Here is a 26,056-nt window from a genome sequence, read left to right on the forward strand (position 1 = left end):
ACAACATGTGGTGGTTTCCATCTCTTTATCAACATTTTCTTTGCTGCGAATAATCCATGTGTTTTTTGTACGACAGACAGAACACGAAACAATCAAACACCTTTTTTTTTTTCTCTTGTTCAGTCACAATGATGTTTTGGAAAGATGTTTTTTATCGATGGTTAAATATTGGGATTAACGATTCTTTGTTTAACCAATTTCAAGTGATGATCTGGATGGTCTGTCAAAAAAAGGTATCCAAAATGGTGAACATTATTTTCACTATGGAAAAGTAGGCTATCATATACAGAAGAATGAAATTAAAAACTATATAACATCCCTAAAGGTGTTATCTATCGGAGGAAAACCAGCCCATAAATGAGTTGTATGAAACAATGTCTTGAAGCACCATGTTAAAATGTCAACCCCTGTAATTATTATTTTTATTTTATTTTATTCTACCTGTTTGATTTGATATTTTGTAAGATTGTACTGTTTTAAATGCAAGCAAATGTTTTTTTTCCTCAAATGAGTTCAAATTGAAATGTATGACGTTGTGAATTTGAAATAAAGCTTTGAAAAAAAAGAAAAAGAAGAAAAGAAGCCCCCACCCCCACCCCACACATCCATCTTTTTATGTCCTTCCTCCCCCTTTTTTTCATTCCTCCCCCTCTTCCTCAGTCCCTTTGTCCTCCTCCTCTTCCTCCTCTTCCTCCACACAGGGACATCTGTCTCTTTGTGTCCTCCCCCTGGACTCTGGGGTCAGATCAACCAGAAATGTTTCATTTACTGTGTTCATCTGTAGTGTAACATGTGAACTCTGCAGGGGTTTTTGTTATTGTTTTATTTCTATTATTATGTCTATTTTATTATTTTTAATTTAACCTGTCATTTAATCATCAATAATCAATCATCACAAACTGCAGTGTGTCCTGATTGGGCCACTGACAACAAGGGGAAAAGTCACACAGACACACACACACACACTGTTTGACTGTGTGTGTGTGTATGAGCACAGCTGTTGAAACATCTGTCTGTGTTTGGGTCAGTTCATGCAGCAGCTGCAGTTCCTCTCCTCACCACCAGAGTGAGTCAGTCTCCAACAGAACTGGTCACTTCCTGTTTATAGCCGACGACTCACTCACTCTCACTTTATAGTTCAACATTTAGTCAAATTGTTCCCATTGCCATAATCCCTATCGTCATAGCAGTAGTGCAAAACCACTGATGCACGTTGCCTTCAGGGACAGTTTTTCATCAAACAGTCTCTGTATTTCCCTCTAAAACAACTCTGTGTGGTAACGTTGTGTTATTATCTCATAGCGTGGTGAATGTGCAGCTCACAACTTGTCCACCAGAGCGTTGTGGAGTTGTTGGATTGTGTATTTGTCTGATGAGTTTGATGAGGGACAGGGGACCTGCACCGTTCACTGAGAAGCTCACGTCTCTGCTCTGCCGATCTCAAAACAACATGCACCGATAATTAAAGGTGATGATGAACCTACTGCTGTGACTATAGGGGTTATGGTGAGAGGAGGATCTGAATACATGTTGAACTGTCCCTTTAACCACTAAAGGTGTGGAGGAGGACTGAGGGCTTCCTTGACCATATTTGGATCAGTTGGGATTTAGGGGGCGGAGTCACAGTCCGTGTTTATTTACCTCATGTTGATCTTTGTAGAGTTTGGCCCAATCCCAAACTAGTCCCTACTCACTACCACTTCACTACCGAGTGTCACTCCAAATGGAGTTCCACTCCCAGCTGCGGAGGGCACTCCTGATCAAGGGGGAGGGTATAAACGTAAAGCCAAACAAGTGAGACGCCCTCGCTACCTTAAAGGAAACAGGAAGGAACCGTTATCATGGAGACGCATTGCCTGTGCTGCAGCTGTCATGCCGTTTACCAGTTTAAACTCAAGACAATTCAAAGTGCTTTATATAAATTAAGAACAGACATGAGGACAGAGGGTAGAAGCAAAACAGTGCAATATGAAGGACAAAATATTTACATAGGAATTGGAATGGGTTAACTCAAGAATAATAGCCTAACATAAAACCTAAAATCAGCCTCCCTATACCCACAGCATTACGCTTAAAAAAAAAGAAAAGAAAAAGAATCTGAATTTAAACTCAATTTGTCTGACTAACATTTATTTCATCTAATGCATATCTATGCTTTTGATGTGATATGCAGCCTGCTGGTGCCTGGCTCTATACAGCAGCCTGCATCAGCAGCCTGCATCAGCGTGACAGCTCAGCCTTCAATTTCTAAATCCCTCAGTTTACTTTTTACACATTAGTGACCAAGCTCATCGTTCATTACTGTAGTTCATCTTCATCCTCACGTACTGTTCTCCTCGCTGCGCTGTCGGACCTGCAGCTCTGTCAGCGTTGCGCTAGCGCTTCACCCCCCCCCCCCCGCTCCGTGTCCGAGCCCGTTCGGGACCGGAGACGGAGCAGAGACCCAGGTCCGATAGTGCAACTTGTCCCTCTCTAAAGCAGAGGATGAGGTCAGCTTTACTCCAGTCAGTCTTCACATGCAAACAGTCCACAAAGTTGAAAGAGTTTCTGATCGTTGTCAGTTTGTTCCAGGCGACTGAGTTTTTTTTTTTTTTTTTTTTTACCCAGCTTGTATTTAGGGCCGGCCTTTATTTGTCTGTGTAAACAATTGTATACTGGCTATTATTTGAGAGAATCCCGTATGCTATTATAAAATAACTTAAAATCAGATCTTTAATCATTGATAAGTGTGCGTCTCTCCCCCAACTCTCCCAACAAAAATCCCCCCTCCCTCTCAGAAAATAGCCGAGTTCCGACGTCCACGGATAAAGGTGTGTGTGTTTGATCTAAAATACTTGGAAGAAGTAGACGGAACTACACTTGAATGACGTTTCCTCCATTGTCCGGACGTAATTTCTGCTGCAACCACCAGCGAGCCTGCACCGGTGCAGACTCGCTATTTAAGGGCTTGACAAGCCACTTCCACTCAGTGATAATTGGTTTGGGACGGCCCTTAATATGGCGGATCTCCGCGTGAACGCGCAAACGGAGGGGTAGTGGATAGGGTTAGGGGATAGGGGCTGGTTTGGGATTGGGCCTTTGTTCTCATGCTTTTCAAGGAGGGGCTGTGATGTCACAACCTCACGAGCTGGTTCAGTTTTTCTGGCTTTATAACTGATAATCAATCAATCAATCAGTTGATGATGACATGTAGGGGAAACACAGAGCAGCTCCCAGGTTAGTCTATGGTCATGTGACACGTTTTTTTTTTTTTGATTGAAGTGAAGTTTTGTTTTGATTGAAAATATCTTAACTTTTTATTTTATTTTATCTTAACTTTTTATTTTATTTTATTCAAGTGAGACTGTTTTTCACTGTTGACATCATGAACCAAAAAGTATCCAACGTTTTTCATTTAATGAAAAATCTGAGTCAATCTTCAATGTGATATATAATCACTAATATAGATATAAACACAAATCTACCAGCAGGGGGCGGTGATGTTTAGCAGCAGCAGCAGCAGCAGCAGCAGCAGCAGAAGAACCAAACAGCAGCTAGCAGCAGTTAGCTTTAGCTTTAGCTTTAGCTCCACACAAACACAACAAACATGTCTGCGACCGAGGACGACACCGAGCTGCGGGACCTGCTGATCCAGAACCTGGAGAACAACGGAGTCCTCAACAAGCTCAAGGTACCGGAGAGAGGCCCTGGCCTGACCCGGTCCGGTCCGGTCCGGTTAGACCCGGTTCACCGGGCTAACGGCATAGAGACAGTACATATACATCTATCGGCTAACGGTAGCTTAGCCGTTAGCACATCAGTATAATGTATATCTATGTGCTAACGGTAGCTTAGCCGTTAGCACATAGACGGTATAATGTATATCTATGTGCTAACGGTAGCTTAGCCGTTAGCACATAGACGGTATAATGTATATCTATGGGCTAACGGTAGCTTAGCCGTTAGCACATAGACGGTATAATGTATATCTATGTGCTAACGGTAGCTTAGCCGTTAGCACAAAACTTCCCGGTAAAGTTTCCTTGGTTTCTAGGTGACATGTCGTTTCCCTGGCAACGGTGACGTGTTCGGGTCTTTACGGACCGGTGTTGTGGCCCTACTGGTTTCAAGTTAACTGGTTACAGCTGCAGATGTTTTGCGCTCCCTGAGCAGATTCGTCACAAATTCACAAACATACACAACATATTACCAGCGAGTTTCAAGCCACAATTCACATCTACCGCGGCGAATATGCTGCTGTGAGTGAGCACTAACAGTTACGTACCAGCCACATGAAAAAAAAAATAAAGTGGAGAAAAAATAATCTTCACACATTTGCGTGGGTCGGGACTCGATCTCGCTTCAGCAAAACCAATTACACCACTAATCACCTGTCTAGCTCTGTGAGCCACTCAAGCTCACAGGTGCCAGCCGCTTCACTGGATATCAGTCAATTACGTCACTACAGGTAACGTTTTGACTCGAGCTGACCTGAAACAACTGGTTACCATCGGTTTGCCTTTGAAATACACGGACAATGCCTCGGTGTATTGTTCTTTTTCCTCCAGTCTAATCAACACATTCAGCGCTACACTTCTCTCCGCACAACGCTACGCACCACAACAAAGCCTGTCGTGTTGAGAAAGTGATGAACTAGCTCGGAAATACTGTCAAAATACGCTCAACAATATGTAAACAAAAGCGAAACACTTGAGCCACTGCATGTGTACATGGTTGAAAAGTACTACTTGCATTTAATCACATTACTGTATTGCGAATGTTTTGTGTACTTACATTTCTTTACACTTCTCTACAGATCTTATAAAACGCACAACGTATTTATTGGCGTGCATTAAAAGAAATGTTCACTTCAAGTCGCCGTGGTCGAGGAGGAGGTGAAGTTAGCTCTGAGTCTACCTGTTTCTGCCTGATGCGTTCAAGGGAACAGGGCAGCGTCGGACGTGAGTCGATTGTTTGAAATTTAGATTTCGTGTGTCGACATATTTTATCATTGCCCTTTGTAAAGGTATACTTTTCATTAAAACTAGTTTGACATTCACAAAAAAAACTGACATATCTATGACAGAAAATCATTCTGGACTAATGTTCAAATAGAGATTGATAATTTTCTTGCCATTTAGATCGCCATGGACCCAAAACTGTTTAGTTTGTCAGTTTTTTCTGTGAATCCGTCCGACGCTGCCCTGTTCCCTTGAACGCATCATAGCCACAAGGCAGAAACAGCAGAGGTTAACATCACCTCTTCCGCGAACCACGGCGACTTCAAGTGAACATTTCTTTTAATGCACGCCAATAAATACGTTGTGCGTTTTATAAGATCTGTAGAGAAGTGTAAAGAAATGTAAGTACACAAAACATTCGCAATACAGTAATGTGATTAAATGCAAGTCGTACGTTTTTCACCCATGTACACATGCAGTGGCTCAAGTGTTTCGCTTTTGTTTACATATTGTTGAGCGTATTTTGACAGTATTTCCGAGCTAGTTCATCACTTTCTCAACACGACAGGCTTTGTTGTGGTGCGTAGCGTTGTGCGGAGAGAAGTGTAGCGCTGAATGTGTTGATTAGACTGGAGGAAAGAGAACAATAAACACCGAGGCATTGTCTGTGTATTTTCAATGGTAACCAGTTGTCTCAGATCAGCTCGAGTCAAAACGTTACCTGTAGTGACGTAATTGACTGATATCCAGTGAAACGGCTGTCACCTGTGAGCTTGAGTGGCTCACAGAGCTAGACAGGTGATTAGTGGTGTAATTGGTTTTGCTGAAGCGAGATCGAGTCCCGACCCACGCAAATATGTGAAGATTAGCCTATTTTTTCTCCACTTTATTTTTTTTCCCATGTGGCTGGTACGTAACTGTTAGTGCTCACTCACTCAGTGCTCAATGTGAATTGTGGCTTGAAACTCGCTGGTAATATGTTGTGTATGTTTGTGAATTTGTGACGAATCTGCTCAGGGAGCGCAAAACATCTGCAGCTGTAACCAGTTAACTTGAAACCAGTAGGGCCACAACACCGGTTCCGAGGTTGTTAACGGTCCACATCCAGAGGACTGAGGACTCAGGGTTAGAGTTAGACTGGTTCTGGTTCTGGTTCTGGTTCTGGAGTTCTTCCTGTCGAACCAGCAGCGTTCAGGTTCACACCAGTTACAGTTTTAAGTGGGTCTTCGTTACGTTACTCTACGTTACTCTACGTTACTCAGGAGGAAGTAAACACACCAGTTGGTCAGAAACCACTCAGCTGTCAACATGAGTCTCTCGGAGCTTCTTTCTGCTCTTTGTCCGATTCTCCACCAAACATTTAGTTTCTTCATCAGACCACTGCAGATTATTTCATTTCATTCAAATATTTGTCAGGACAGTGCACATTAATGAACAGTTTAACGCCGTGGCGTCCTGTAAATGTGCCGGATTTAGCTCAAAGCTAGTTTCTGTCCGTAGTCCTCACATTAAAAAACAGACAGACAGACGTACCACAGATCACAGATAATAGTTCCCCCCGTGTTGTCTAGAACCCCGTGTTGTCTAGAACTGCTGCAGAAAAAAAGTCCAAATTCTCTGATTCCAGCTTCTTAAAGGACAATTTCGGGTAAATTCAACTCAGGCTGTAGGTTCCTAATAACATTTTAGGTCTAAAAGAAGCCGACATGTTTGTAAAACTAGATCTAATTCAAAGTCTGGCGGAGTCGAGACCCAAGTTGACGCTCGGTGTGTTCAGGTGCAGTGGGAGCTACCGTTTGTGTCATAAACACAGGAATATCAACTCTGGACTTGCTGGAAGTAAATAAACTTCTGGCTGCATGTTTGAGTCTCCATCTGACGCTGTCTGTGGCTTTGAGGGATGGAAACAGCCTAAGCAGCAGAACTTCAATCCGCTCCCATTCATCGCTGCCGTGGCGACGTGGGGACAGACACAACTACCGCAAAACAGGAGCAATTAAACTGAAAACCTTCAGATTCCTTCTGTTAGACCTAAAATGATGGAACATACAGCCTGAGGTGAATTTACCCAGAATTGTCCTTTAAATGTGAATATTTCTGGTTTCTTTGTTCCTTTATGACAATAAACTGAGTCTCTCTTTGGTTTGTGGACAAAACAAGACATTTGAGGACGATGTCTGGTGGTTTGACAAACACTGACTGATGTTTTTAACATTATTATTAAACATTTTATTGACCAAACAACTAATCGATTAATCGTTTAAATAATCAACAGATTAATCAATAATGAAAAGTGTCTGTGTGTCTCCTCAGGCCGAGATGAGAGCAGCCGTCTTCTTGGCCATGGAGGAGCAGGACAAGCTGGAGGTGACGGCTCCTCACTTTTGTTGTTGTTGTTGTTGTTGTTGTTGTTGTTGTTCATCTTCTCCTCCTCCTCCTCCTTCTTCTTCTTTGGTCTTCACCTTGTTCTCCCTCCGTCCTCAGAACAAAACTCCTCTGATCAACGAGAACCTGAAGAAGAGCCTCAACACCAAGGACGGTGAGTTTCGTGTCGTCATGGTGACGGTTCACATCCCATAGTGCTGCAGCTCCTGGTGGCTACACGTTATTATCACCCTGGTGCTGATCGATCAATTCACTGGATCGATCTCTCTGAGCTCCAGGTCCGGTGGAGTTAAGTGTTGTAGATTTAAAGGGATAGTTCAACATTTAGTCAAATTGGCCCATTGCCATAATCCCTATAGTCATAGCAGTAGGTTCGTTACCTTTAATTGTCGGTGCAAGCTGTTTTTAGAACGGCGGAGCAGAGCCGTGAGCTGCTCAGAGCTACGCTACGGAGGCTCATTATGGGATTTCTTGGTTAGACTGCTCCTAGAGCATCATGGGTAATGAAGTCCATTCTAATGTAACTCCAAACCAAATGAAATGTAGTTTAACCACATATTCAACATATGAACAGTTTTTATCAATATTAATGTTAACTTTATATTTTAACTCATATTAACTTATTTATCATTTACCCCCCCCCCCCCCCCCCCCTTCAGGCCGCCTGGTGGCCAGTCTGGTGCTGGACTTCCTGCAGGTCTTCAACCTGGACTTCAGCCTGGCCGTGTTCCAGCCGGAGATCAACTCGGTGAGTGGCGGTGCGTTCAAGGACACGTCGAGTTCCCGCCGACATTTATTTATTTATTTATTTATTATTTCAGACATGTTAATTGAATCAGACGTCATCACAATTTCAGTTCCACAATACAAACAACATGACCGAAAGGAAAACAGGAGAAAGCCCCATAAAACCCCGATTACCATTCAGAAGACATTAATGTCATCACAATTTTTCTTTCTTAGGATACATGATACAACAGACTCCAGACAGCCAGTCCAGAATAACGTTAAACCTCTTTCTCTGGGTTTAAATCCATTTATAATCGTCCAGAATAGAGTTTCATATTTCTTTTTTAAAAGCCCACAACAAGTTTCTTTGATTTTTTAACCTCATCATCTGGTTTGTTCCACTGTTTGACACCAGTGACTGAGATAGAAACGGATTTTAGCGACTTCCATCAGGTTAACGCTGACGTGTCCCTGTTGTCTGTCTGTCTGTCTCTCTGGGTGGGCGGGGCCTCGTGTGTGTGTGTGTGTGTGTGTGTGTGTGTTTGGGGCTTGGTGTGTGTGTCTGTGGGCCTCGTGTGTGTGTGTTTGGGGCCTGGTGGCGGCAGCTGAACGGACTGGACGGTCGGGACCTGGTCTGCAGAGACCTGGGTCTGTCGGAGTCGGAGGTGAACAGGAACTGTCCCGTCCTGCTGGAGCTGGTGAGGAGAGGACGGACCAGGGACAAGACCGGCTGCTCCGAGGTGAGAGAGTGTTGTAGGGCTGGGTATCGTTCATTCAATCATTTTTCAACTTCATTCCATACTAATCATGTGAAAAGAAGGCAATTCCTCCCCATTCAAAAGATTTTTTACTAGAAATGGGAAATGAATAGTCGTTCAAATAAAAAAAAAATCAAATAGTTTATGACACAATCGTCTTGTCTGAAAAACTGTAAATGTTTCCTTTTCACTGGTGCAGAAGGAGAAACATGGAAAGACTCCTCCAGAAAGTTCTGTGTGAAACAAATGAAAAAAACAAATGAAACTGAGCTGCAGCTCAAACTCTGCAAGGTGCGGATTTATTTTGATTTGAAGAGGCCGGAAAATATTGATGTAGTTTTCCACCGGGAGAGGAGACTTCCTCGTTTAGATGAGCGCTCATTACGTAACGAGGACTTTATGAGCGGTGCCGCTGTGACCAGAAGCAGTAACGTTACAATTCTCTGGTACCGAGTCTCACAGTCCGCGACTTCATTTTTAAAGGGACAGTATGGGACTTTAATGGCTTTTTATTGACAAAAATCAAATATCGCTTTCATAAATACGTATTTCACTGAAGTGGAATCGCGCCCGCATACAAACGAGCGCTTTCTCGTACCTTAGAATGAGATGTTACAAGTCGTTACAAACATACAGGGGGGGGTTCACCGAACCTTCTCTGCCATGTTGAATCGCCATGTTTTACGTTCAGTGTCACCGTGGCTGTAAGTAACCTCAAACTCGGGCCGCCGGAGCTTCTCGGCTCGGGGAGAAAGTTTTCCAGACAGCGCCTGTTAAAACTGTCACCACCGTGTAGCTAGTGTGAGGAAGGACGGAGGCACTGGTGTTGCCTTCAGGTGCAGTCAGACACCTGAATGACGCCGTGAGTGACGCCGTCGGCAAACCGACTGGATGTTATTTTACTCGACGAGAGAAAGCCGGTAAAACGTGGGTCAGGTAAACAATACGACATCACCATGACAACATATTGTCACGCCTGTATTGTTTTGCCTCGTGCTGGCGGACCGTTTGTTTACATAGAGGCTTGTTTATCCTGATACATGCAGCGTGTGTTGTTTTTCTGACTTCTGCCCGAGTTTACGTAAACGCAACAGCAAGAATACGTGCCGACATGCAACCGCACCGCTAGATGGGGGTAAATCTCACATACTGTCCCTTTAAATGACGGATGGCTGGTTTTCAGTCGGTGATTTAAAATGATGGATTGGCGGTAGCGCTCTTCCATTACCGCTTCTCATTTCAAAGGACGGACGAGAGGAGAGAGGGGGAGAAAGTGTGTGTGGGCGGCTGGGGCGTTCAGGTGCTGCTTCTCATTTCAAAAGATGGACACGAGAAATCGTACTATTTTTTTTTTAGAATTCTTTTTTTTTTGAGAATTTTTCAACTGTTTTCTAGAAAAAAAATTTTCTAGAATTTTTTGCAGATTTGTTTTTAGAATGTTTTAACTTTTTTCTAGAATTTTTTTTTTTTTACTTTTTTTTTTTAGAATGTTTCAACTTTTTTCTATATTGTTTTCAACTTTTTGAGAGAAAGAGAGACCCTCTCCACTGCCATACAAACTGTTGTTGTTGTTGCGGTGGTGGACCAATCACACCGCACATTGAATAGAAGAACACTTGCGGCGATTGGCTGCGAGCAAAACCATAGAAACAGTCTTTTTTTTTCTTGATCTGGGTACAGAAAGAAGCGATTGCAGTTTCGATACGACTCGGTACTGGGTTGTGTCAGGTATGAAGTACCGATACCCAGCTGATCTGGGTCAGCGAGCTGCAGACTGAGGGGGCGGAGCCTCGGTTTCCTGTTGTTGCTGATCTCAGAAAAACACCATCTAGTCTGAACTCCCCCTCAGCTGCTGCACACACACACACACACACACACACACACACACACACACACACACACACACACACACACACACACACACACACACACACACACACACACACCACCTCTTAAAGGTTTCATATGTTTAAGGGAAGTTTTAAATCATTTCCAGCATCAAGAAAACCTTAAACTTCAGCGTGACGGTTCCACCCCTGACTTATCGGTAATAATAAAACATTTCATTTCTGTAGCGCTTTTAAAAATACTCAAAGTCGCTTTACATAGAAAACAAATGCAATAAAATGGTAATACAATAAAATAGAACACAAGATGAAACATTGAGACACAGTATTTTAGTTTGTTTTGTTAAAGGGACAACAAGGAGTTTCTCCATTGACAGAACGAAAAATTCCGCGACAATAAAAAAGTCTCATATTAATGTGGATGAATCTACGTTACCACTTGTTAATGGTCCATTTTAGATAAATCTATGGTTTTGTCTCTATGGTTATTTTGTTATTATTAGTGGTGGTGGAAATGCTGGGCGAGCCGACCAGCGTTTCTTTACTTTCGGTTTCGTGGCGAGTCATGAGAATAACGCCGCCGAATCTCCGTTTATGGTGGGAACTACAACGGTATGTGATCGTCTTCCAACCTCTGACTTTAATTCTTGATGAATGAAAACATGAGTCTGTCTTGCACCGGTCAAAGAATTTCACGGTGCGGAGGCTCATAAATGTAGTGTGGAAACACTTCACTTTTACAAAACTCCTCGTTGTCCCTTTAATAGTTTGTATCTGTGTCGATAAAGTTCAGGAGCTTTGAATGGAGTCTCTCTGTTTGTCCCTCATCTCCCTCCGTAGGAACCGTCCCACAGACAGATGGCACTCGCCCGCAGGAAGTTTGAGTTTTACGACACGGTGAGTTTCCTCCCGCCGTCGTCACGGTTACGGTTCACCTGTGATGTCATCGCCTCACCGCCACCCTCTCCTCCAATAGGAGCGCAGCGGCTCGGTGTCCAAGGACGACGTGAAGAACGCCTTCGTGGATCTGCTGCCCGGCCTGAGCAGGTAGGACAATATTCATACATCCGCTCAGTTACCACGGATACCAGAGGCAGGAAGTCACGGTAACAAGTAGAGGCTGTAAAATCTGTTTCATGTTTTGGAAATTCTGCTTTTTTTTACCTTTTTCTCTTATTTTACTTCCAAAAACAGTGTGTTTTTAACGTTAATGACTAAAATGTTCACAAATTAAATAGAAATGACTTTAAATTTATTGAGGTAATTAACAAACAACACTTTTTCTTCATACCTTAAGAACAAATATTGCCCGATGCAACATAAATAAAATGTATTAGTTAAAAAAAATTATTTCCTTGTTTTTCCATGTGGCTTTTGGACAATAGATGGTCATTGCATGGATTTTTACTCTTCCAGTCAACAGGATGTTGGCAGTTCAGCTCTGTGTTGACGGGACAAACGTTCCTCTCCCACATGAAAACAGCATGTCAGTCAAATTATGTCAAATTCCACGATATTCCACGTTAAAAATAGATTTATTCCGCTTTTATTTGGCCAATTCTGTGATTCCATGATCGTGGAAATCATAGGATGAGTCGTGGTGCGTTCAGGTGCTGCAGGGCGTCAGAGAACTGAGGCAGCGGTTGTTGTTTGACCTTTGACCTGCAGGAACATGTTGGAGAGGTTCATCAGTGACGAGCTCAGAGCTGCAGACAAGACCTCGTCTCCAGGTGAGTCGCTCTGCACCGCTTCACCTGTTCACCTGCTGCTGCCTCACCTGGCTACAGGTGTGTGACTCTGTGTGTGTGTGTGTGTGTGTGTGTGTGTGTGTGTGTGTGTGTGTGTGTGTGTGTGTGTGTGTGTGTGTGTGTGTGTGTGTGTGTGTGTGTGCGTCCTCTCAGCCGTAGACATGCAGCTCTTCCTGGGGATGTACAGACGTCTGTTCGCTCAGTGCAGAAGTGTGGTGAGTCTCTAAAACACCACATCATCACTGTGTCTTTTATTTTGAAGTAACCGCACACTTCCTGTGTCAGAATTCAATGCAATGGTTCTCAAGGTGGGGTGTAATTATTGCTGCTTTACTTTTTTTGGGGGCGTGGGGGTATTTACCACTTTGTCTAGAATTTTTTTGAAAGATTTTTACTAGTTTCTTCTGGAATTAAAAAAAAGAGGAATTTTAAAACTTTTTTGAGAAATTTTACCACTATTTTCTAAAAAAAAAAAAACAACAACATTTTTTTCCTTTTTCTTAGAAAACTACTTTTTTCTAAAAAAAAAAATGTATTTCCTTTTTTTTGAGAATTTTTCAACTTTTTTTGAGAATTTTTTTTTTCTTTTTACTTTTTTTTGGGAGATTTTTTCAACTTTTTGAGAGAAGCTATAACACTTTTTCCAGACATTTCTCTATAATCTTTCCAAAAATTTGAACGTATATTGATTGAGTAAAAGAGTATTTCACGGGGGGTCCGTGGTCTAATTTGTGTCAATTTAGGGTAAAAAAGTTAGAGAATCGCCGGTTTAAGGCACCAAAGGTCAAGTTGTTCCTGTGTCTTTTGATTCGCTGAAGATTTATTTTGAAAGGATCAAAGCAGCTGACGGTCTTTGTGTCGTCCCTCAGGTGGTTCAGGACTCTGACGTCGGCCCCCCTCCCGAGGAGAAGATCGGCTCTCCACCGGTCAGTAAGGTAGGTGTTGAAGAGCCGTGAGGCCTGAGCCAATCAGAGGAGAGGAGGCTCTGAGCCGCTCCTCTGATTGGGTGATCGTTGCTTTGGCTGATCCAATGAAAAAGCAGATTTCAGGATAAAATACCCAGAGAAACCAAATCCTGCAAGTTGGATGGTGGGTGGGTCCAGGTGGTGGGGGGGGCGGGGCTTAGTGTGACTGCTTTGTTGTGACATCACAAAGTGACAGGAAGTCCTGACGGCTGGTTTTAAGGCTTTGATGGAGCTTTAATACAAATCTCTGCCTTTATTTTGTAGGAGCTCCAATAGAAACAGGTCAGATATTACTGGTTCACTCAGGCTCCAGTTTAACTCCAGTTTAAATTCAGTTTAACTCGGTTTAACTCCAGTTTAACTCCAGTTTAAATTCAGTTTAACTCGGTTTAACTCCAGTTTAAGTTCAGTTTAACTCAGTTTAACTCCAGGTTAAGTTTAGTTTAACTCCACTTTAGCTCCGGTTTAAGTTCAGTTTAACCCAGTTTAAGTTCAGTTTAACTCCACTTTAAGTTCAGTTTAACCCAGTTTAACTCCAGTTTAACCCAGTTTAACTCCAGTTTAACTCCAGTTTAAATTCAGTTTAACTCCAGTTTAACTCCAGTTTAAATTCAGTTTAACTCCAGTTTAACTCCAGTTTAAATCCAGTTTAACTCCAGTTTAAGTTCAGTTTAACTCCAGTTTAAATCCAGTTTAACTCCAGTTTAACTCCAGTTTAAATCCAGTTTAACTCCAGTTTAACTCCAGTTTAAGTTCAGTTTAACTCCAGTTTAACTCCAGTTTAAGTTCAGTTTAACTCCAGTTTAACTCCAGTTTAAGTTCAGTTTAACTCCAGTTTAACTCCAGTTTAACTCCAGTTTAAGTTCAGTTTAACTCCAGTTTAACTCCAGTTTAACTCCAGTTTAAGTTCAGTTTAACTCCAGTTTAACTCCAGTTTAAGTTCAGTTTAACTCCAGTTTAACTCCAGTTTAACTCCAGTTTAAGTTCAGTTTAACTCCAGTTTAACTCCAGTTTAAATCCAGTTTAACTCCAGTTTAACTCCAGTTTTAACCCAGTTTAACCCAGTTTAAGTTCAGTTTAACTCCAGTTTAACTCCAGTTTAACTCCAGTTTAACTCCAGTTTAACTCCAGTTTAAATCCAGTTTAACTCCAGTTTAACTCCAGTTTAACTCCAGTTTAACCCAGTTTAACTCCAGTTTAACTCCAGTTTAACTCCAGTTTAAATTCAGTTTAACTCCAGTTTAACTCCAGTTTAAATTCAGTTTAACTCCAGTTTAACCCAGTTTAACTCCAGTTTAACTCCAGTTTAACCCAGTTTAACTCCAGTTTAAATTCAGTTTAAATCCAGTTTAACTCCAGTTTAACTCCAGTTTAACTCCAGTTTAAATTCAGTTTAACTCCAGTTTAACTCCAGTTTAACTCCAGTTTAACTCCAGTTTAACTCCAGTTTAACTCCAGTTTAAATCCAGTTTAACTCCAGTTTAACTCCAGTTTAACTCCAGTTTAACTCCAGTTTAAATCCAGTTTAACTCCAGTTTAACTCCAGTTTAACTAGTTTAACTCCAGTTTAACTCCAGTTTAACTCAGTTTAACTCCAGTTTAACTCCAGTTTAACTCCAGTTTAACTCCAGTTTAACCCAGTTTAACCCAGTTTTCCCAGACTGAGACTGTGTCCCTGTCAGATTCCCAGGTTTAAAGGCCACAGGCTCAGAGGACAGAGTGAGACGGCAGCCGAGGTAGTCAAGGTAACCAGGTGACGGGCAGGGGGCGGAGCTCTGACACGCTGGCGCTTACATCATCATCACACTGACACACAACGATCCGCACTAACACTCACAGTCTGATCGCTGCTTCCTGTCCTCTACATCTAACACCCCTTCACAATAAAGCTCCAGCTGTGACGATGATGATGATGGTGACTTTAATGACGGGGTTAGGGGGGCGAGGGGGGTAGAGGAGCCCAGTGCATCATGGGAGTTGTGATGGTGCGATGGCTCGAGGTCAGGACAGGAAAGGCATCATGGGAACTTTTCAAATCCTGCTGGCATGTGGACAGGAAACCCCCGCCACCCGCAGCACTACGCCTTTAAGAAAAATAAAGAATCTGTATTTAAACTCAACTTGTCTGACTTACATTTATCTCATTTAAAGGGATAGTTCAACATTTTGTCAAATTGGCCTATTGCCATAACCCCTATAGTCATAGCAGTAGGTTCGTTGCCTTTAATTGTCGGTGCAAGCTGTTTTTAGAACGGCAGAGCAGAGTTGTGAGCTGCACATTCACCACGCTATGAGATAATAACACAACGTTACCACACAGAGTTGTTTTAGAGGGAAATTCATGCAAAACCGCTGATGCACGTTGCCTTCAGGGACAGTTTTTCATCAAACAGTCTCTGTATTTCCCTCTAAAACAACCTGCTCTAACTCACCTGCTCTTCTAGAAGGCTTTTAATGTGAAATTCCCTGCAGGAAGTGTTTTATTATTGATCCAGACCGCTCTGAAACTAAAACTGAAAATCAATAAAGACGATTGAGTTCATTAATCTGTCGAATAAATTAGATCTGTTGACGCCATGATATGAAAAATCCCATGAGCCACTTCAGATTTCAAGATGGCCGCCACCTCTGACTCTGGAACCACACAGAATTAGGAGAACAAAGGGAATGGCGTGCTCGACTCTTGTGTAAAGATAAAACTGGGTGCCGGCTCAAAAATCGAAACAATGAAAAAACTGAAATGGCAGCACGGACGCGTTTCAGCCCTTGGCTTTCTTCAGACGCACACTGAAGAAAGCCAAGGGCTGAAACGCGTCCGTCAGGCACTGCTGTGCGTTAAATAAATGTTTCAAGTTTATTTTGTGAGTGCTGCCACTTCAGTTTTTTTACCACACAGAATTAATCTAACAGTTGAACTTTTTACAGTGAACTTGGTTTGATCCGTTTGATTGGCAGCTGCTTCGCCACGCAGCCGGTCCCTGTCAGGTGGCGGCCATCTTGAATGTCCAGGTGTTGGGGGAGGGGGACAGGTGGGGCAGGTGTAGTTACTGGTCAGCGACGCTTGCTTCCTGTTCATTCACCGTCACCTCAGTAACCAGACTGAACTCGCCGTGATGCGTTTCCTGTTTCCTGTTTCCTGTCGGTCCTCAGGCCTCGGAGCTCGTGGCTTCTCTGGGAAAAGGAGACTCCGCCCCCGTTGCCGGCGGCGACCGGGACCGTCCGGACCTGGACCTGGAGGCCGAGCCGGACCTCGACGACGGAGACTCGTTCTTCGACGACCCGCTGCCCAAACCTCAGAAAACCTACGGCTGGTGAGGACGCCTGAACGCACCGCGGCCGACGTGAATGTTGGAGAATCGGTTTCAGTTTTTTCCACTTTTTTTTGTTGTTGAAATTTTTACCACTTTTTTCGAGAATGTTTTTGAGAAACTTTTTTTTGGTTTGGGCTTTTTCAGAAATCCTACCACTTTTTTCTAGAATTCTTTTAAAACATTTTATTTATTTTTTGGGGAGAATTTTTTACCACTTTTTTCTAGAGATTTCTCTATAATCTTTCCAAAAAATTCACGCCTAATTTGAACATACATTGAATACTAAATGAGTATTTTTGTATTTCTGGTGTTTGCTTCCAAATTTGGTCCGATGGCGGTTCGTGGTCTAATTCGTGTCAATTTCGGGTCCTTGATGTAAAAAAAAAAAAAAAAAAAAAAAAAGTTTGAGAACCACTGGTTTACAGGGACAGCTGAGTTATCGATGTGAGTTATTGAGCTTGATCTGAGGTTATTGATCTGATCTGAAGAGGACCTGTAGGACATGAGTACCCCCCCCCCCCCCCCCCCACCCCTCCCAGTGCTCACCCTGTCTTACCTGTTCCTGTATTTCCGAGAGGGACCCGTGTGCAGGGACGAGGGCGCCGCCATAGCTCAGCTCATCCACACCGAAGTCCCAACCGGAAGTTGCTTTTTTTGTCGTGTATATTATTTCTATGTTATTCTAAGAACCCCCTCTCTCTCTATCTGGCATGTCTAGCCTCTACCTGCTCTTTTTACTAAACTTAACCAACTCCTTTCTTCATTGCCTAAACCCAACCAAAGCACCCACCAACCACATCTCTTTTCTCTCTCTCTCTCTCTCTCCTGGTCTGCTGGGCAACTGGTAGTTGTTAGCCGTTAGCCGTTAGCCTTTAGCAGCGTTTTTTAATAACTTAATAAACGATCCATGCAAAAAAAATATTTAGTTAACTCAATCATGTTGTAACTAAGGTATCCGCTGGAAAAAAAATATTTTATCATGCACCATTTGACATACTGAGTAATTTTTTTTATCTACATTGTAACAGTTTGATCCTATACTAAAGTCTGGGGTGCCAGTCAGAGTCAAAGTCTGACAAATAAAAAATAATCAAAAATAATAAGGAGATCAATTACTGCACAAAAAGGTTATTGTTTCCCCCACCCAGGACTCCATACATACTAACCCCACAAAATCAAGGACTCAACAACACTTTTCTTGTCAATTCACCTTCTAGTGTATTTACAAATAAACCAAACAATCCCACAGTTCACAGTTCATAGTTCAATTCAATGTTAACCCCGAGGGGGAAGAACCAGTCCAATGTGGGTGTATGTGTGTGAGTGACGTGCGTCAGCCCCGCCCACTTTCCCGCAGGTCCATCCACCGGGTGCGGAGGGATAATCCTCCAGCCCCGTTCGTCACGACCCAACGACTCTGCTCCCGACACAGTCCCCGTATATCGCCCACAGCCTAACAAGGAAGTTAATGCAATGTGTCACAGTATACCCAATCACAGCGATCAGAGACAATACATGATACAGCACCACGGCAACATAAACAGCGGACTATACCTCCCGTCTGTATCGTCTGCAGTCAGTCAGTAGTCAGTCTCCAGCGTTTCTCACACACACAGCGTCTTCCCGGTTTCGAGGTCGGTTGCCGTCCCGGCACAACGACGGAGCAAATACCTCTCACTGCCCGTGCGTAACGGCGTAAGTGGTTGCGGGCAGCAACTCGTAGTATTCACGGAGTGCTCCCGGTATGAATCAGAGAAAACAATGAATGAATGGGCTTCCGGTAGGCTGCTCTCATACTGCCCGGGTCTGAGTGTGGCGGCGATGATTGGACTGACGAGGCATGGGGGCGGGGCAAGGTGTGATGTGTGGATTTGTGAATGAGGTGAGACGGGCACTAGGCTGAATCGCTACAACATAGAAATGATACACACGAAGAAGAGCAACTTCCGCACTGCAAAAACTCAAAATCTTTCCAAGAAAATTTGTCTTATTTCTTGTGAAAATGTCTCGTTTCTAGTCAAAACTAATCTCTTTTCATTTAAAATGAGACTTGTCACCTAAAAAATAACTTGTTTTTAGATCTTTTCACTTGTTTCAAACAAATCTTTACTTGAAATAAGTAGAACAATCTGCCAGTGAAAGCAAGTTTTTTGTGTTTGTAATAAGAAAGAAAAACTTGCCCCACTATCAGATTTTTCTACTTATTTCCAGTGAAAATCTGCTTGAAAGAAGTAAAAAGTGTCTAAAAACAAGCTGCTTTTAATGTGATGAGTCTTATTTTAAGTAGAATGAGATTGTTTTGACCAGAAATAAGACAAATATTCTTGGTAAGATTTTGAGTTTTTGCAGTGCGGTTGGGACTTCCGGTATGGATGTCCCTGCATACGGGTACTCTTGGTATTTCCTGCTTTGTCTTGGATCGACTCTTCTGTCTGTTTCTGTTTCTGTTTCCTCCTCTTCCTGCACTCCCCCCCCCCCCCCCCCCCCCCCCCCCCACGCCGACCTCTGCCCCCCCCACCCCCCGGCTGCAGCGACCCTCTGAGGGACGAGTGTCAGGCTGCTCCGGTCGTCGTCTCCGCCATGAGACGAGACAAAAGCCTCAACGAGTGAGTGTGTCTGCTTAGCCCCGCCCCCCCCCCCCCCCTTCGCCCCCCCCCAGCATGACTCACCATGTCAGTCGCCATGTTTCCATCCCAAGTGATCCGAATCACTGGGAAAAGCGCATTAAAGGAAATTCCGAATCCTGTGTGTTTCCAGTAAAAGAAACAGACTTTGGTGAAAACTACAAACTCGAGTTTGCGCGAGTTTTCCGCAGGTTGGCATGGCAACCAGCCTGTAAACACTTCACCGTCTTCCCGACCCGGTGTTTGGATCATATCGCCATGGAGACAGGACTTCAATCGTTAGTTAATTACAATCGGACAAGTGGTGTTAGATCTGTCAGCCCAGTCGATTGAACGTCCTCATAATCTCATAATAAGACGCAGCTCTTTCACCTCTTTCCCTTTATTTTAAATGGAAGAAAGAAAGAGGTGAAAGAGATGTTTCATTATGACACATCTCTTTCACCTCTTTCTTTCTTTCCCTTTTTTCTAAAGGAAGAAAGAAAGAGGTGAAAGAGAAGCTTCTCATTATGAGACATCGAAAGAGGTGAGACATCTCTTTCACCTCTTTCTCAGTCTGGTGACTCTAAAATTTAAGATGACACAGTGGTATCAGTAGCCTATATTTCTCTACTGTCATCCCCAAGACAGATTTAAATAGAATAGAATTAGCTCTTATTAGTCTCCCTTAAGAGAAATTTGTTCTGGGTTGGCAAGAGTTGTGGCATGTACAACACAAAGTACTGTGTGTATATGATGCAAGACATTCAATACACGTTACATACAGATCATCAAAAAAAAAGTAGAATATCGTGAAAAAATTCAACATATTTTGTTAGATATTTCTGGAAGTAAAATATATATAAATGTTTTCAGACACCACACCACAACCAAAATAGTTATATATTTGTATTTGTTGTTTCACTTTCTGAAATAGGCTATCTAACAAAAAATATTGAACTTTTCCACCATATTCAAATTTTTTGAGATGCACCTGTACATCAATACATATATCATACATTAATACATCACATCCATACATCCATCCATACATACATACATACATACATATAACACCCATCCATCCATCACATCCTATTACTACTCATTATAACAGCCTATGTTTTTCTCCTTTATTAGTCTTAAAAAACTCACGACTTCGTCCTCCGTCCACATCTTAATCTTACGTTGCTGTCCGCCATGTTGTTGTCTTCTGAGTGACCCGGAAGCAGTTGTGGTGAAAGTGCGCTACGTCACACTTGATTCGAATACAGCCATTTCCATCCCTTTCGAATCAACCAAAGATCCTCTATTTACCAAGACCCCCCATGAGAGGCTTTTCCATGATAGAAATGTTTACACTTCCTGTCTCTCTAAATGGGCGTGGCCAACCGTCACCACCTCGTCTGTGAACGTGTGTGTGGATTTATACAATTTGTAGGTAGATGAAAGTGAGATGTTTATATTTTCTTATGATAACATTAAATATTTACACTACTAACAGTAATATTTAGCATGATGAAAATAATTTAAATCATTTTCACGGGAGTTCGGGGCTGTTTGTTTGACGTTGCCTAGGAGATCTGTGGCCAAATCTGGCGAGAGTGTGTCGTAGAGACAGAGACAGGTCTGGAACAAAGTGGATTTTCTCCTGATGTGTCCGTCTGAAAGTCGCCATTTTGGTGTCAAACTGTTCAGAAGAGATGTGGCTTGTGAAAAATGAGTCCAACATTTACTTCAGTGACCGTGGGGAGAAAGGACAGACCATAATCTGTGTTCACGTTCAATTTTCCCATTGGAGTCAATACAGCCGTGCAGAAGCCCACGTGACATGTATACAGGAAGCTGACTGGTCATGGAAGGTCTTGGTTTATAAACCGTCTTTGAATCAACCAACACCCGGCCATAGCGAGCTTACAGTATTTCAGTTTGTGCAAATCAGGGGATTTTAGGTAGAATTTCGGCGTTTCCATCATAATTTCCCGATGCGATACATCCAGATGCTTCTAAACACGCTGATGGAAACATGGCCACTGCCTTCCTGCGTGATGTCATCATCTCCTGTGTGATGTCATCAGAGCTGCTCCACTGGCTGGCCATGTGACTGGGTGACTGAGGGGGGTGTGGTCAGTTACAGTCTCTTCTCTCTGTCTCTGTCTCTCTGGTCTCAGTCTGTCCGTCCTGGCTGAGGGCGAGCGAGACCTTCCTCTGTCTGAACACAGTCAGAGCTCTGAGCTCAGGTGAGCCACAGGTCAAACTCTGTCTCTGTCTCTCTGTCTCAGGGTTCCCACTTGGAAAACACATGGAAAATTAGAAAAAAAAGTCAAATGTCCTGGAAAAGCTTCAGTTGTCCTGGAAAATGATTGACCACATCAGCTGCCAGAGCTCTGTTTGCTGTTTTCAGACCTCACTAAGGATTTATTTTCTAAATAAAAAAGTGCCAAGTGAGAAAACTAGAGACTTTGAGTTGATGAGTGTTTCCAGTTTGTGTTGTTCTATGATAAATTCATAGGAATTTCTAAGCATGTACTGTAAGAGGATGGATGGATGGATGGATGGATGGATGGATGGATGGATGGATGGATGGATGGATGGATGGATGGATGGATAGATAGATAGATAGATAGATAGATAGATAGATAGATAGATAGATAGATAGATAGATAGATAGATAGATAGATAGATAGATAGATAGATAGATAGATAGATAGATAGATAGATAGATACTTTATTAATCCCAAAGGAAATTCATCTGTCAGCTGCTCCAAACATTCTGAAAGAAAATACTTAATGCAGACAGATGTAGCAGCAATATATACATATACTGTATATATTAAAAAAAGGAGCTGAGAAAGGAAGAAACATAGAAACAAAAATGTACAAAATAAGGTACAACTGTAGAAAAGAACATGAACGGGACAGAGGATGTAGAATAACAACATGTCTGTCAGACTGGAGCCACTGGAAAAGTCCTGGAAAACGATTTAAAGAGAAGAGTGGGAACGCTGTGTCGCTGTGTCTCTGTCTCACTGTTGTGTCTGTGTCTCAGGAAGGTGGAGTCGTCCGTCAGAGAGAGTCCTGCTGGGTCCCAGTCTGAGGCCCCCAGACCAGCAGGAGGAGGAGGAGGAGGAGGAGGAGGAGGAGGAGGAGGAGGAGGAGGAGGGAGCAGCGCGTCTGAGTCCATCTGCAGCAGGAGCGGTCAGTTCAGTTCAGTTCAGTTCAGTTCAGTTTAGTTTAGTCCAGTCCATGTTGTGGACGGCGCCCCCCTCAGGCCGTCCTGGTCACCACTTATTTTTTTATTTATTTAACCAGGCAAAATCATTAAGAACAAGTTCTTATTTACAATGATGGCCTGACAAGAGGCACACGCTTCTTGAAGGGAAGGGGAGAGGTGGCTGTGAAAAAAGTATCGGTTAAAGACAGTTGCACAAAGTACAACTATACAGACATGTAGCAGGACAACAAGAGACAGCACACAAGCATGGCTATGCAGACAAACAGCAAGAGAGTGACAGGGACAGAAAGGGTTAAACAAACAGGCAAAGCAGCAAGGCAGAGAAATATAACAACACACTAGTATTACAAAGGCTTAGGAAGGCATTAGGAAGACTAAACTGATAGAACATGAAAGAAAAAGAAAAACAGAGTTAACTCATTGAGTGCCGCGCTCCTTTCCAAAGTTTTAGTCAAGTGTACCGGCAATTTAGACCATTTTTGACTTTTTATGTAGAGCCACAGTGTATTCTATATTATTGCCACCAACACATACTGTAGCTCAATTGAAAGGTTTACCTTAATGCTTCAAGTGGCCACAAACCGTTTGTTTCTACGTGCCTCCGTTCCTGAGAAAAGTCAAGCTACACATGGCTGGGTTTCACCAAAATCCCTCCTTTTTTTCTAGAAAAGGAGATAGAGCGTCTTTTATGAAAGGTGCTCTGTTTGTGTCTGTCGCTCTTCTGACACTCGCATTTCTGGATCAAAGGGCTCGTATAAGATAAATATATACAACAGTTGTTGTTCTATTCACAAAACCACCATCGGGGGCGGGGGGGCGCCACTAAACAACAATAACACAGACGCACCGTGCCGTGTCTCAGCTTCTCCCCGCGGAACGTGAGGGTCTGTCGGCCACCGCGGCTCGGGAAGACCGGTCCCGCCGGTGGTCGCGGTCCTTCTGTGGTACGGGTCGGTGATGCCGGTCTGCTTTGGCCCAGAGACCATCAGATTTTACCGCGGGAGGACTTTGGGGAGGACACGGTGTTGCTCCAGCTGAAGACCGGGCGGACTGTCGGCTCAGAGCTTCCTGGTTCAGCTCCGAGCAGCTCGAGCAGCTGGAGCAGCAGCGCGGGTGAGAGCAGAGCAGCTGCGCTGCAGCAGCTGCTGCATCTGCATGCAGAACTCGTTTGCAGAAGCCGAGTTATGATAAAAACTTCCAGATCATGAGCTGTCATGTGACTTTGATCGTCATCTATTTCAGTTCTCCTCGTCGTAGAGTCCCCAAATTTACATATAATGTGTATTAAAGTGTCTATTTTCATAATTTAAAAAAAAAGCAAAAAACGTAAAATTACGTTTTCGGCACTCAACGCATGGGAACGAAAAACGAGAAATTACGTGGTTGGCACTCAATGAGTTAATAGCGAGGATTAATTACAACATCACAACACAAATACATAAAGACAGAGTTAAAAACAGGGTTATATGCAACAACATATCACAAAAAAACAACATCACCAAAAAGGAACCTAGGCCAACAGCGGTATGGGCGCTCAACACCGCTGTTTGTCCAGATGTAGTTGACATCTGTCTAACTGATCCTCCGTCCTCAGGAGCTTCAGAGTCCAGAGAGAAGGACCCTCAAGACCCCAGAGACCCTCGAGACCCCCGAGACCCCCGAGACCCCCTGACCCCGAGGGACAAACCTGGATCAGTGCAGTTAGGTAGGAGTCAGACCTCTGGTCCTGGTCCTGGTCCTGGTCCTGGTTCTGGTCCTGGTTCTGGTCCAGTCGGATCATCATACTACACTTCAGATCAATACAGTGATTATCAATCATCTCTCTGTGTCTCCTCAGACGATGACGTCGAGTACGACGACGACTTCAACAGGTGTGTGTGATGGTGTAATGTAATGGTTAAGTTTAGGCATTTGTTTTGGATGGTTAAGGTTAGGGTAAGGGGCTAGGGAATACATTATGTCAATGGCATGTCCTCACAAAGATAGATTTACAAGGGTGTGTGTGTGTGTGTGTGTGTGTGTGTTTCCTGAATAGGTAAAGTAAACGATCCTTGTTGTTGTTGTTTCAGTCACCGGTCAGATTTCTCCAGGAGTGAGCTGAGCATCGGTGAAGAGATCGAGGAGGTTTCTATCGAGGGACCGGACAGCGACAAGGTACACACAGCTACTGGTCCTGGTTCTGGTCCTGGTCCTGGTCCTGGTCCTGGTCCGAACCATAGACTGTAGTCAGAACGGCCGTAGCGCCGTGACGTCACCCATTGGTTTGGGGGAGTCTGTTTTGTGCCGCTACTACGGGGGTTTGAGCTGCGCCATGTTGGATTCTACTTGCCATATTTGGAGCGGTGCGGCAGTTAGCCGGCCGAGAACCCGCCCACTGGCCTCGAAGCAGTGGTCTTCGGACCTGTCACTCAACGTTTCCTCGCCCTAATTGGCCAGAGTTTTAACCTAATAACAGTAAAACAGTAGAGTTAAACCCCTCAGAGTGTGTGCGGGGGTAGAAACTATCGATTGACACCAGAAAACGTTCTGACACCAGGCTTTGATCATGTTTATTGAGGATGTAAAGTGGGTGATTTTAACATGGGCGTCTATGGAGAATGCTGCTTTCTGACACCAGCCCCCAGAGGAAGAAGAGGGGATTGCAGTTTGTTGAACGAGGAAGTGACTTCACTTCTCAGACCCACAGCTTTCCCCCTTGAGGTGAAGCAGTGTACTCCTGTAAGTCCTTGCACCCTAACCCTGCTCTGTCTCCCCAGCTGGACGACTCCACTCAGGACCTGAGCGTCTCTCAGCTCAGTCGGAGCCACGGGGCCGACTACATGGAGGAGGTGGCCTGACTCCCATCATGCACCACTCTGGGCTTGTCTGTCTTTTTCTCCCATCATGCACCTCTTCTCATTGTCATTATTTAAGTATGTACAGTTTCTCTGAGCCTAATAAAATAAATAAATGATTTCTACCAAGCTGCTCTCTGCACAGTCATTTAGATCAAACTCTCCCACCACCGTGTTCTCAAAGGGCAAAACAAAACTCACACCTCTAACCTCAACTCTCACACCTTCACACACACAGACACACACGCACACTTTTGCACATTCTTACTTCCTCTTCTTGTCATTTTGATGAATTGATTGAACTGTGAATCACGTTCAAAGAAGCTTTATTGACACAATAGAACGACGCCGACGACTGAAAAACACAACGACAGCAAAATTATTGTTACGTAACAGGTGGGTGTCTCTCTCTCTCTCTGAGGTTCACACTGTTCCCCTTTTTTTAACCAGTCGTGTTTCTAAGTTTGATGCAGCTGTCGACACCACCTCTCCACCTCCTCTCTCTCCTCCACCTCTATCAGCTGTCGTCTTCAGACGAGCAGCAGACGACGATTCGTCACCTGAACCTGTGAGTTTTGCTCTAATTTGTCTTTTTTTTTTCTTTGTCAGTGAAACTTATCTCTTCGTCCACTTCTGCCTTTTTTTCTCTTTCACTTTTAATATAAAGGAACTTGCATACATGCTTGTATATGTTTGTGTAT

The 26,056-nt window shown here is 43.4% G+C and overlaps 2 protein-coding genes across 6 annotated transcripts in view; both read left to right on the plus strand.

Annotated features, from left to right (window-relative positions):
- LOC311007064 (NACHT, LRR and PYD domains-containing protein 3-like) overlaps nt 1–26,056 on the plus strand; it is a gene marked incomplete at its 3' end in the record, with an annotated part of 257,119 nt that overhangs the window by 76,379 nt on the left and 154,684 nt on the right. The window lies entirely within an intron of this gene.
- cep43 (centrosomal protein 43) lies at nt 3,492–25,475 on the plus strand. Of its 5 annotated transcripts, none has more exons than XM_084000824.1 (19): nt 3,492–3,670; nt 7,254–7,307; nt 7,425–7,479; nt 7,985–8,073; nt 8,660–8,794; nt 11,500–11,556; nt 11,636–11,706; nt 12,328–12,389; nt 12,561–12,622; nt 13,277–13,342; nt 15,055–15,117; nt 16,523–16,683; nt 19,215–19,289; nt 21,458–21,526; nt 22,336–22,484; nt 24,116–24,262; nt 24,293–24,392; nt 24,591–24,675; nt 25,278–25,475. In XM_084000824.1, the coding sequence occupies exons 1-19, from the start codon at nt 3,587–3,589 to the stop codon at nt 25,356–25,358; spliced, it is 1,665 nt and encodes a 554-aa protein (XP_083856950.1). In that variant the 5' UTR covers nt 3,492–3,586; the 3' UTR covers nt 25,359–25,475. The 5 variants fall into 5 exon arrangements, with proteins under 5 accessions (XP_083856950.1, XP_083856953.1, XP_083856952.1 ...); XM_084000827.1 differs by having other exon boundaries at nt 24,116–24,226; nt 24,359–24,392; XM_084000826.1 differs by lacking the exon at nt 19,215–19,289.

The sequence above is a fragment of the Trachurus trachurus genome (genome assembly GCF_905171665.1).
Source record: "Trachurus trachurus genome assembly, chromosome: 24".
Lineage (NCBI taxonomy): Eukaryota > Metazoa > Chordata > Actinopteri > Carangiformes > Carangidae > Trachurus > Trachurus trachurus.